Genomic DNA, 13727 nt, shown 5'->3' on the forward strand with positions numbered 1-13727 from the left:
CTTGTATATCTGTTCTTTTTTATTTTATTTACATGGTTTCATTAATTCCAGACTTACTATGCTGTTCAAGACACAAAGGCATTTCACAATGAACAAGAAATCGATGCGCTACATGCTACCATTGAATGTGAACAACCTCAGCCTGACCTTTATAAGTAAGACAGTAATTCTTACCTGTTTCATTTAGGGTATCTGAGCAATATAAAATACCGTCATAAAAATATCATAATGAAAAGATACTGGCTGCATGTCTCTGGTTAGAGTGAGCTTTGAAGTCAGGTAGGTCTTCCATCCATACTCCTTATGTGCGGGTAGCTCGCTAGGTGTGCTCTGTGTTAGTGGTTTCCAAAGGGGGATGGCACGAAGCAGTCCTCTGAGGAGTGTGATGAAAATTCTAGACCCTCAGTTTCTTTTTTTTTTAATACAAAAATAAGAAAGAAATTAAGCTTTACTAGTACTTAGTACACTTCTTGATATTGGCACCCACACCTCTCTGGACGTCACATACAGTTTGTGAGGTTCTCTAGAGGAAGAGGGTGTTCCACAATATGGAGATGTTGCCTGTGGCACTCACTCCTTTGCTTTCAGTGTATTGCAAAGTATTGTCATTTATGTGTACCTAGTTAAATGGGTGTACAGATTATATTATCTAGTTTTAACTAAAATAACACTCACAAAATGCTGAAGTGGCCTAAAAAGACTCCTGCAAAGATATTGCAGATTGAAGATAATTGTAACATGCTAGCACAAATGAACAATAAGTAAATGGCAAGCACTTCTAGTCCTGGTAGAGATCTTCATCAGTCACATAACAAAGTAAAGCCACTGTTAATCTAATCAGATCTAAATTTAAATTGTCAAGACTATTTGAAACACAGATTTTCATCTGCTGTTGATAACCGTGAGCCTCGCACCACAGGCTTTGAAATACTGGCTAATGACAGCATGAAACCATCATGATTAGGAAAACACTTGAATGCAGAACATGAAGAAAAATTTCTACAGTTGTATAAAGTCATACAATACTCAATATTTAACAAAAGAACTGTACACAATTCCACTAAACCTAATGAGAAATCTTGAGAGGCCTCTTCTGAGGTTTCTTTCTTAATAGTAACACAGAAAGTCCTATACCATTGAGAGAACACTTGTTTTTTTCTGCCGCAGTAAAAAGTAGCTGAAATAATACACAGAAAAAAATATGATGTCAAGCTAAAATGCACTCTTTTGACAGCAAATATTGTTGGAAGATGCAGAAAAAACATTGCTTATTTCTGAGGTATGAAGGTATATGTTTTCTGTGATCTTGGTGATTAAGAAGCTGGTTTAGAACTCTGCTTGTGGACAGGTTCTGTAGAGCATCAAGTCCATCACTTGCTTGACCCTTTTTTTAAGTTACTTGGGTCTCAAAGTGAAAGACTGCAAGTTGAAACTCATGCTATTACAGATGGTGAAATTCTTTGGGACAGCTGTTGACACAAATTATGAAAATGTTTATTGGTAGTCAGCTTGTATCTCTGCTGATGTCTACTTGAAACTTTACCTCTCAACAAAACACAACAATAAATCTTTTCTTCCAAAGGCACGTGGTTATTTTATATCATAATGCATCATAACCAATTGTACATTGCTGTCTTCAGATGTGGCCCTACGATGTTGCATGTTCTTTAAGCAGACAGGTTACCACTCCTCTGAGCTTCAGAGCTAGTAACAGGCCCACCAGCTCCCCAGTGTCTTCTACCATTGAGAACCCTAATGTCCAGCTTAATCCTCTTTGCATTAGGTTATCCACTTGGACTGTGGTATGGCAAATGCAGTGTACCAAGTCTGGCTGGAATGAAGTCAGTTCTCTTCATAGCAGCCAGTGTAGTGTAGTGTTGTTGCTCTGAGACTAAAACACTGTTAATTGCACACCATGGTTTTACCTATTGGTGCAAAATTTTTGCACAGTGTCAAACTTTGTTCCTCATTTTGCCCCTCCAGCAAATGGGCTGGGAGTGGCTAGGAGGCTGGGGATGGACACAGCCAGGATGGCTGACCTCAGTTGACCAGAGAGATCTGTGCCATATAGTGTCATGCTCAGCAATAAAACCAGGGAGCAGGGGGCAGTCTTCCAAAGCAGCTGTTGCTTGGAGACTGGCTGGGCATCGGCAGGCTCATAGGGGGTTGCCTTTGTGTCACTTGGTTTTCTTCCCTTCACTTACTAAATTGTCAAAATCTTGCTTTTGCTCTTTCAGTTCTCTTCCTTATCCTGCTGGGGAGGGAAGGAGTGAGAGGCTGATGGGTGCTTAGCTGCAATCCAGGGCCAAGCCATCATATACAGATAAAATGCACTGACGGATATTCAGAGAAAGAATTACTTACTAGCTCCATGCTTTGGTTTGCTTTGGTTTTAATTTAGTTGTAGGCTTTAAATGTTGTAAAAGATAGTAATTGCACTGACTTATCTCGGGTAGTTTAGGGAATAACACTTTTTATTTCTTGCTCATGGGTCTACTTAGAATATTTATCCCTAATTTTATCATCTCTTACACCTCTTTATATGCAAAATTTATGTCAAGTTACCATTCTGTGTATTTTTGTATTTACATATTTTAAGTGTGTGTGTATATATATATATACGTATCTCTTACGTTCTTGTTCATGTTCTGGATAATTGGAGCCTGTTCAGTTGGAAAATGGTCTCTGTGATACATACTTTCTAGAAAATATTTCTTAAATACTCTGTTAGCAGTACTGTTAAACTACTTGTATATTTCCCTTTCAGATTTGTTGGTCGAATAAATGTTTACCATGATAGGAATGAGCCTATTGCAAGGTGGGGAAATCCAGAGTTTCTACACATTCAAATATTTCACAGTTGAATAAGTATCAATAATGAGAATTACCCTTTTTTCACCAACATTATGCTGTTTTATTTTAGTGATAGAATATTTTTCTCTTAGAAGATTCCAGACTGCTATTTCATAAATAATTGATATTTCATCTTCTGATCTTATTTATCTTACTTAGTATTTTAATGTCTTTATACAAACTTCACTTTTATGTGAAATTTATTTAGTTTGTAAATGATGTTGATATGATTTTTACATCACTTGTACAATACTGCCCCATTAGCATAAGATCTTGGTAGTGCACTAAACAATATAAATAGTGTCACTTATATATTTCATTTTTCTTAGATTTGAAGGGTTTGAACATGTCAAGTAGTTTTTTTGTGTTTAATTTTTCTAAGTGGGTTTGTACCTCTGTCTAAAACATCCATAGTGCTGTGTCTTCAAGAAAGGCAACATGCAACTTGCTGTACCTGATTTTGTTCTGATTCTTGCCAATAAGAGGCAAAGCAATAGGAGGGAAAAGCTGCTTGCTGGGGTGATATCCTAGATCCCAGCATGTGGGGAGTTACTCTGCTGCCTAAGTACCTTCCTAACCTCAGTGCATCTGTAGATACCTTGTTTTCTGTCACAGTCTGCTGTGGAAACTGTCCATTGGTCTGGGTCATTCATGTAACATTGTTCCACTAGTTTCTTGGAACTAATTTCAAGTTTTACATCAGAATGTAAAAATTGTGGCCCTTTCTTTGTGGTTTCTTGATTTTTTGGGAGTTTCATACTGCAAGTGCACTTTGAATAACCTTTGGAAACATTGAATGTACTTCTTGGTTTGTTTTTTTTATTGCTGTATAGATAGAATCTGAATTCTGCATGTGGTCTGTCTGTAAAGTAGTCCTAGGTATTGAACTCTTACATTGATTAGTGTATATATTGTGTTCCAAAATATTATTTAAATTTCATTGAGGTCCTTACATTAATTCCTGTACTCTTCAATAAATTATTTTAGCTGTATTTATCGGCATTTTAAAAAATGTTTACAGCAAGTATCAAAAATACCTTGTATGGCATTTATACTTAAAATAAAATGGAGGAGTGTATTGTCCTTAAGTAGTAATAACACACAGGACACCATAGTTTATATAAGCCTAAAAACTAATAGAATTAATATTTTTGAAAATAAGTACTGTACAATTAGGATCTTGAGTCTTTATTTGGGTTTAGGTGCATTGGTTTAAGACTTGAATTGTGAAATTGAGCTTAATTTTAGGCATCTGTTTATCTATTTTTAATTTTCACATTAAAATTTTAAATATGCCTTGTAATTTGTTAAAATACAAGTTTTTTAGTAAAACTAATTTTCTGGTTTGTGTGACTTCCACTAAGGCCTGATGGTTTTCTCTAAACATTTACATTTTGTAATACTTATCTTTTGCAGGCCATTAGGATCTGAAAATCTGCTTCTTAGAGGAGCCACTTTAAAGAACACAGAAAAAATCTTTGGTAAATATTTCTATTGACTATTTTAATGGACCCTGAAGTAATAAGCAAACACCAAACAAGGTTACAAGCCTATAGTAAGCCTGGGCTTATGATTTCTACTGGGTAACTTGTTTTACAACTTTATAATGAGGTTTAATGTTGTTACATACAAGCACTTTAGCAATTGGAAACTGTGACTGGAATGGGATGTAAATGCTGCTTAAAATTTCTAAGTACTAAGATAATAAAGCCATTTCTGATTTTGGGTTATCATCCAAATCTGTGGTTTCTTTTTTCAGACTAAAGAATTAAAGAAATTACAGAGATAATAATCTAATGATTGTGCTCTTTTGAAGTTACTGCACTGTGCAATTTTTAATAAAACAAGTTGTTTAATTTCAGGTGTTGCTATCTACACTGGCATGGAAACTAAGATGGCATTAAATTACCAATCAAAATCACAGAAGCGATCTGCTGTAGAGAAGTATGATTTCTAATTCTTATTTTGGGGTTAGAAAGCTGCATGTTCTAATGGTGCAAATCAGATTTTTTTTTTCTCTGAAAGTATATGTGTCATTGATTTAAACGAAAAAAAGAGGTAGAGGGACTTAAAATTTGCTTCTTTTTAAATAATTTTTTACTTATAATGCAAGTCATATAACCATATAAATGAGGTTCTCAATACTGAATTATTCTTGCTAGATGTTTAAAAAAATAAAGCCATTTTTATTTAATGCTTAGCTCATTAAGCTATGATGTTTTGTCATAAGATTTTCTTTCACTGTTTGGAATATATTTACTGACAGTTTTCCAAGGTTGTGGTTTTTATTATCCTAGCATTCAATGTTTTTCATTGCAAGTAAGTCTTGAATTCAGTAAAAATAACTTTTTTAATGTTATCATTTCACTTTGGATCTGCTGCAGTAACTGTGCTTGTCTGTGGCATGTTTTCCATTGTTTAGCTAAAATTAACAAGTTCTGTCCAGACATGTGATGGGAAAGTAAGGCAATGCTATCCTTAAGGAGTGAGCTGACATTGGTTGCTTACTATTTTTAATATAGAGATTATTTTCTATTCCTACTCTGCTATCTGAAATCATCAGCTGTGTGTAAGGTGTCCAGCCTTGTGAAAAACAAGATGTCATTGATTGAGGCAAGATGTACTGACCAGCTGACAGCCTCTCTCTTACACAGTGACTGAACAATGATGATGTCTCTTTCTATTGTTATTGATTTATAACCCATGGCTTTTAGTTCATGCCCATCATTAATGAAAATATAATTTTAAATGCAAAATGTTCTTGCTCTTTTTTTAGATCTGCCTAGAGTTAAAACATTACAGCTACGTAGCAAAATGTTCTTTTTTGGTTTTATATTTCTATAAAAGTACTTAGGTGAGTGATCTTATAATGATTCAGCAAAGTGGCATGAAAAGGTCTGCAGAGACAAGCCCAGTTATTCTGTTGTGATTCTATCTGTGCTATTGTTTTCACTAATATATTAGTTTTGATAATAGAAAAATATAAAAGAATGTCAGTATTTTTTTTCGTCATTGGAAAAGCACTTTGGAAGGGTTATTTAACATCTAAGCATTGTTAGACTTGCAGCAAATATTAGACTGATGTATAACATTTTCTAATAAACTCTGTACTTTAGATGCTAATGGAATTCTTATTCTGGCTTTTTTTTTTTTTTTTTTAGATCAATGAATGTATTTCTTGTTGTATACCTCTGTATTCTCGTCAGTAAAGCACTAATAAATACTGTTCTGAAGTATGCCTGGCAGAGTGAACCATTTCGTGATGAGCCATGGTATAATCAGAAAACAGAGCCTGAAAAGAAAAGAAATTTGGTATGGAAATAAATTATAATACCAAGAAAGTTTCCCTAAACCCTTAAGTTATAGAGATTCTACTGAAAAGTATATACAGCTTGCTTACATACCAGTCATGCTTTTTTCCTGACTGTGGTGATAGATAGTATACTTGTAGAAAGCTTGTATGTTAAATTTTTGCCCTTGAGTTGTATTTATGAATTTAAGTGATGAGAAAATGTCTGGTTTAATATAAAAAGCTTCATGAAAGTGTTTTGGAGCAGCTTGTTATTTATATAAGTTCCTAAAGAATTGACCTCTTGCAGAGAAATACAAGGGCTGGAAGGAATCCCACAGCTATTGGCAGTCCTGTAAGAAACATGTTCAAAATAATCCACTGTAGGAATCTCCATAAAAATGGCTCTCAAAAGCTTAGTTTCATATTGCTCTGTTATGAGCACTCAGAGAGCATCAGTCACTAATGCTCATTAGTTGCTCTGGAACTTTACAATAATGCTGTGTACAGTACCATGCTATGCAACACTATTCTACACCTGTATATCTGTAAAGAAAAAAACAAATTTAAAAGAAAAAGCTGTATTGTATGCCAGATGTGATGTTATAAATCATGAAGGTTTGCATCCTGTGCTGAACTGTGTGAGGTATGAAAGGTGTTGCTTTCTGTTCAACAGTTATTTGAAAAAACAAAATTGTAAATATATGTAGTAATCTTGCAGTCTTTAATGGTACATGAAAAATCAATATTTTCATCTTGTTTCTTTGGCAGTTTCTTCAAGCTTTTACAGACTTCCTTGCATTCATGGTTCTTTTCAACTACATTATTCCTGTATCCATGTATGTCACTGTGGAAATGCAGAAATTTCTTGGTTCTTATTTCATTGCATGGGATGAGGAAATGTTCGATGAGGGTATAGGTGAAGGACCACTGGTGAACACTTCTGACCTCAATGAAGAGTTGGGACAGGTAAATTTCATTGAATGATAGTATTTTCATAAACTGTTTCTACTGTAGGTTTTTATTCTAAAATTGTTACTTCAAGGTTTTTTGGGGTTTTTTTTGCAGCTACATGTGCATTTTCCTTAGTGCTGATTAATTTTAAAAATAAAATCTGAGATATTTTTATTTTCCGATTCAAAAATTCTGATTTCTCACCCAGTCAGTAAAATTCAATTAGTATTACTATAGTATTAAGGGATAAACACTTCCTCTCCATCAGTTATAAGCATCTAGCTTCCTTAGATTAAAAGTTAGATGGAAAAATAAAGCCCTTTTTGTCTGATTAGACTGACACTGCATCTCCAGACACAAGTTTCATCCATTAAAATGATCAATTGCCTAATATTTGAAAATAAATTCTGTTCTGTGTTAAGAAAATCATCACCTTGAGATAGAAACAGTTAAATTTTGTTTGAGAAAATATTTAAGATCCCAGTTAAGAATGTTTTCATAGGTTTTTCAAATGAATAAAACCTATCCACTGTGAAAAAAGTTTAACTGTGGGTATTTCATCCACAGATAAAAAGCCACTGGAAAATTTGGCATGTGCCTTTTCAGATTAGTGAATATTATAGAAGTCAGTCTCAGTGGAAAGTGTGCATAATTAATGATGCTTTTGAAGACTGACCAAAAATTTATTTGGTTTTCAGTTTGTTCAGTGCACTGCATAACTGGTGAAGTTTGATAAACAATCTGATGAATTCTAAATAATAGCCTTATTTTCGGTGTTTAATTCCTTACCTTACTTCATTCTCTTAGCTTATCAAATATGACATGTAGTGTGCATACAATACCTATGTCCAAGATCCAAAATTGAGCCAATCTAGTCCTCTAGTTGAAAATTCAGATTTTGGGGTTTTTTTAGTGTTGTTAGACTTAAGCACTGGGACTCATTGTAAAAGATGGAGTTAATGAAAAATTCAATATTGAGAAAAAAAATTGAGTCTTTCCAGGGTAATTACAGTGCCCATGGATATAACTGTATGTCTCCACAATCCTCATTTAAACTATCGTAATTGTAGTGGGGAATTCTGATACTACCTTAAAGACTGTTCTGACAGTAACTGATCCAAATCCAGGCATGTGCATTAAATAATAATCCCTGGGAAATTAAATTTGTATGCATTTTGTTTCTATAAATACCTGTCTTACAGCAAGAAAGATATTAAATACTAAGAAGGACCTAGAGAGAAGAGTGGAAGTAGGTTAAACACATCATTTTACATGCATTATGAGACAAAAGATAGCGTTGTTTGATATTCTTGTAGGATAAATCTTTGTACGTCTGTGAACATAACTGCCAAAAGAAATTGTTGTCTTCCATTTCTGGAAGAGCATAAGGATTTTCAAAGGAAAGTGTAACCCAGTAATAAACTCAGTTTTGTTCAGAGATGGTGTAAAATCTCTGTTCATGTTTCTACTGTTTTTATCTTGTTCTCATTGGCAGATTGAGTATGTCTTCACAGATAAAACAGGAACATTAACTGAGAACAATATGGAATTTGTAGAATGTTGCATTGAAGGGCATGTTTATGTACCACATGTTATCTGCAATGGACAAATCCTCCATGATTGTACAGGAATCGATATGATTGACTCATCTCCAGGAGGTAGTGGAAAGGTATGATAACTCTATGTTCTTGGTTTTTTACAGTGAAGCATGAAAATTGAACTGTATTGATGAAGGGAATATTAGAAATTCAACATTCTTGAATTTTACTAATCAAAGTAGATAACTGTATGTACATTTTCATTTCCTAGTTAAGAGTAAGATTTAGAGACTTAATGGGAAGTTTCTCATTTTAATGCAGTTGTAAAGCTGAGTTAAAATCCAAATATAGAACTTTCTCTGGTTAATAGCTACAGACACAGATAACTGGTTTCCATTTAACTTTAGGTACAACAGGGAAAGCAAGACAAGAAAATCCCTAAAGGGGAAAATGGGGGCTTAGTGTAAGCACTTAGTCATCACTCAGTGAAAATGTGGCCACAGAATGGTTTATGATCAAATTACATTACTTTAAAATGTGACTTATTTTAGCCACATCTGAAGTGTGCTACCTACAGCATGTGGCTGTTTGTTGTGTAAAGTAAAATTAGTTGAAATTCCAGGAGGCTTCATGTGTGAGAAGAGTTTATATGGGCAGGATAATGACAGCCAAAGTACAATGTATTTTTTATTACATCAGTGCAGTATCATATCATTCTCACTCACTTCATATCATACCCTTCACTGTACAAAATGAGGTCTCTTAAAATACACTGCTGTAGTTCAGCAGCCTAATCTCTCACCCATGGCCCTCAGGATCTGGTCCCGAGGTATGCTGAGTTTTTATCTTGGAATCACAACAGCACAGTCAGTTTGTATTTAACAGCACAGAAGAATAGATTTCAGACACAAAGATAAAGATATGACATAGACAGGTATTCATGAAATAGAAATCTCTTTCTGGTGCCAGGAGCTGTCACTACCAAACCATCTGAAATTTTATAGGAAGTGGGTGGCTGGAGCTGCCAAAGTATGTGCACTTCAGTAGTTTATTTAGTTTTGAGGGGTGTTCAAGCTGCTCAAGAGATTGAAATCTGTAAGCCCTGCTAAGACCTATGCTCCAAGTACTGCATCCTTCTGTGTGAACTCAGGGCTTCTGAATTATACCTTAAGTAGTGATTAATTAATACAAGTTGTTAAAGTTTAAGCAAAAAAAAATAGAAAACAACTTCAGCCACATCTAGGCATGCAGAGGAGGTAGAAGTTGCACACTGGGTTGTTTTTTTTGCATCATTAGCTGGACTTCTTTGGCAATCCCAGCAACCTGACTTGTATGGCAATCCTAAGGGTACAAACAGCTGTGACACGGTTGTGTGGTTACCACAAGGGAAGACCTGGCTCCCCCTCAAGGAGCCTGCCTTTGTCTGATTAATAATCAGCAATCATCAGTGATACTGATCACCTCCCAAAAGAAGAGTTTCCAAGTGATAACACGTAATCACAACCATTCCTTTTATTTTTCAGGAGAGAGAGGAACTATTTTTCCGAGCTCTTTGTCTTTGCCACACTGTTCAGGTGAAGGATGATGACAGTGTAGATGGTTTGAAGAAAAGCCAGGCACAAAGAAGATCTTGTATATATATATCATCATCACCTGATGAAGTTGCTTTAGTTGAAGGAATACAGAGGTATCTGTGTACTTACGTGTTATATTTTTCTAAACTACAGATTTAATCACTGATGCTCAAAATTGTTTCCAGAACAAAAATCGTAATAACGAACACCAGATAATCTACAGCTGATTGTTTCTCAACATGAATTCATGAATTTTCATAGCCTAAAATCAACTAAAAACGGTTTGGGATTTTGGTGTTGGTTTGTTGTCGCCCCAGTCTTAAATCCTTATGACATGCTTAAACTAGATCATTATATATTTGTTGCATTTGTTCTGTGTTTCATTTTACAGACTTGGTTACACCTATCTAAGGCTGAAAGACAATTATATGGAGATCTTAAATCGGGACAATAACATAGAAAAGTGAGTGGTTAAAAATATAACAAAATAGACTGATGACGAGTTTTTGTTGATGTGTTCAATAAACCATTGTTTCCTTACACATGAATTTTTAACTCAGGAAAGCCAGGAACCTTGTGATTTAGTAGAAAAATAAAGGAATTGTAGTAATTTTAGTTACTTTCACTTTTTAAACATTAGATGCAGAATAAAATACTGACATGACAATGAAGGCGTACTGTGGGATTAATGACCTAATCTAATAGCTCCGGATGGTTTTATGTACGGTAAATTCTTAATAGAAAATGCTGTGTACCCAATTTGTTGTTCACAAATAATCCATGGAATTTACAGGAGGGTAATACCTGTAGAATAATTTTTGTGGACCATAATATGAGTCAAATTTTCAATAGCATTGAAATAGTACAGCTGTTCTGTGCTATGTACATACCCTTGAAAATGTACCTTACACTTCTGTAGATGTCTGCTGGTTAAGTCTGTTGTATATAGAGATCTTCCTGCTTGGGTACTCTGCTAACTACACAGGGACTCTTGGAACCTTGCTGTTACTTTAGCCCCTTTTAGGATAATATGGAGAATTTTTCTCAAGGGTTACTTCAGACTTTTTTGGATCAGCACATAAGAACTGGAGTGAGTATTGTTTCGTGACTCAGAAGAAAGCACTATAATCATTGAGAATTTTCTCCCAAATGCATCACATTTTGTAGACATGGCCCTGATGTAGCTTGCACAGGTCTGAGTTCTAGGGCATTAAAAGGACTTAGGACTGAAGTATCTAATTAAACAGGCAGATCTGGACATAGACAAATCCTGAAAAAGTTGGAATTAATGATTGGATTGGTTATGTTTGTGCTGGAAAAAGAGAGGCTCTCTTAAATTCATAGAATTATATAAGAGTAAATGAAAGCAGTATACAAACTGATGAAACCAAAACAGTGCAACAAGAGCTGATGTTCATTTTTGCACTTAGAAAGGAAAAGAACATGTGATAAAATCAAATCCTAGAAATAATGACAAGTGTAAAACCAGTAAAAATAGTTTTTTTTCACTTGAATAAATTATCAATATTTGAGCAATTAAATAAAATTAAATAAAATACCATTTTGTACCATTTCAAACAAACAGTAGTGAGTTGAACTTAAACAGAAAGTCTGGAGAAGACCTACCAAGTCTGTTAATAATATATTAATAAACACGAAAAACAAAAACCTAACGAGCCTTTAAAGTATTCTTCCTGACACAAAACCAAAATAATCAAAACTCCTTGTGAAAGAGTATCCTAAAAGAAATCAGCCCTAAAAAGACTGAAATCTCAAGCAACAGAATAGTAAAAATTAGGAAAAGATAAAATAAAGACTTGTGTTTAAGCATGCATTTCAAGTTTTAAGGCTTTGTCTAAGTATTATACATAGAAACTTTATAATCAGTACAGTGCTCTGTTGCAAGGTTTCTTGTCTTGTACTTAAATAAATTAGATTGACTGTACACACAAAGATACTTAGGGACATCACAAGTTCTGTTTTAAGTAATTAGGAGCTAAGGGCTTTCCATATTTATTATTTGCAACCTGATATTTCATTCTCTACTACTTCCATATTCCATAGTACTCAATGTAATCTTCCATATTAGAAATGGTGTTTAATTTATATGCTTGAAGTCATTATAACCAGTTTAGGGATCAGGAAAAATAGAGTTGTGTGAAAAATAGTTTTGTTTCTGTTTCAGGTTTGAATTATTGGAGGTTTTCAGTTTTGATTCTGTGAGGCGGCGAATGAGTGTAATTGTTAAATCTTCAACAGGTAGGGCTGTCACACATTCTGTTAGATTTTTTGTTTCACTTGAATTTGTTTCAGATTTATCAGAGTTAAGCATTAAACACAGTCTGTGTGCCTTTCTTTATAAAATCAGGGACTAGGTACTAGTATGACTACAAATATTACAGAAAAGTTGGAAGAAAACATTTTGAAGACTTATTAATTTGGTTGTTTTTTGAAGGAAGTCTATTTGGTCATCTTGAATTCCATATGCTGTCTCTTTTAGGTGATATATTTCTGTTTTGTAAGGGAGCAGATTCATCCATATTTCCTAGGGTTAAAGAAGGTAAAATTGAGCAAGTACGATCCCGAGTAGAACGCAATGCCGTGGTAAGATTCCATTTTATTGATCTGTTCACATGATATCAGTGTCAAAAAGAAATTAACTGTTGTGACCTCCTGCTTTATCTGCTAACAGATTTGTCTTTACAGGCACCAAGGCTGTTCTATGCCAAGGTTCACTCAGGCTTTGTGGGTAGCAGTGTGTGTAACTCCCTTATTTGCATCTGTCCTCCATCTCATCTTCCAGATGTCAGCTGTGGTGCAATATGAATGCATTAGATATGCACAACTGTATGTTAAACCAGAGGTCATCAGTTAGCTCATTAGTATGGCATTTTCACAACTGTGGTTTGAATTAATTTTTGAATAGAAGGAAAGTGTAAATCTCTGTAAAAACTATTGCTAGTTTCGGTCCCCAGCCTGAGCAATTACGATTTTCTGCCTTTGATTGTTTTACAAGCTCTGTGGAGACAGTGCAGTGATCATCCATATCTTATATTTTTGGTTGCTAAAAATCAGCTATGAACTGTCTGATCACCTTTAAAAGAAATTCAGAACTTGGTTTTACCTAAAAATAGTATTTGGAGTTGTCAAGTATTGAATTTTGATGTGTCTGAAAATATGCAGAACTCATTGCAATGCAGGGTAACTGCCAGTGTTTCATAGCATATAATTTGATGACTTCTAGTACTCAAACTGAAAACAAAGTATTACAGATATGTGGGGAAAAAAAGCCACAGTGTTACCTGCTTTTGTTTTGAAGGGAAAAACTCTCGAATTGCTTTACCAAGCTTCATTATATGGGACAACTGTCTGATAGTTACAAGTAAAAGAGGCTAATGAAACTGAAAAGTATATATATATATTTATTTATATATAGTATTTATATGTTTATATATTAAATATATATTATATAACTATATTTATATATTTATAACTGTATATTTAGAATATATATTTAAA

At 34.3% G+C, this 13727-nt stretch overlaps 1 protein-coding gene across 7 annotated transcripts in view; it reads left to right on the forward strand.

Moving 5' to 3' along the window:
* ATP11A (ATPase phospholipid transporting 11A) overlaps positions 1–13727 on the forward strand; it is a 115483-nt gene that overhangs the window by 73019 nt on the left and 28737 nt on the right. For all 7 annotated transcript variants that reach the window (XM_058849100.1, XM_058849108.1, XM_058849116.1 and 4 more), the window contains 11 exons: positions 52–155; positions 2768–2818; positions 4270–4334; positions 4716–4797; positions 6015–6165; positions 6914–7111; positions 8592–8765; positions 10158–10321; positions 10600–10671; positions 12394–12467; positions 12709–12812. In XM_058849100.1, the coding sequence (XP_058705083.1) occupies positions 52–155; positions 2768–2818; positions 4270–4334; positions 4716–4797; positions 6015–6165; positions 6914–7111; positions 8592–8765; positions 10158–10321; positions 10600–10671; positions 12394–12467; positions 12709–12812 (1239 nt within the window). The remainder of the gene's footprint in view (positions 1–51; positions 156–2767; positions 2819–4269; positions 4335–4715; positions 4798–6014; positions 6166–6913; positions 7112–8591; positions 8766–10157; positions 10322–10599; positions 10672–12393; positions 12468–12708; positions 12813–13727) is intronic.

Source organism: Poecile atricapillus, chromosome 1, assembly GCF_030490865.1.
Source record: "Poecile atricapillus isolate bPoeAtr1 chromosome 1, bPoeAtr1.hap1, whole genome shotgun sequence".
Classification (NCBI taxonomy): Eukaryota; Metazoa; Chordata; class Aves; order Passeriformes; family Paridae; genus Poecile; species Poecile atricapillus.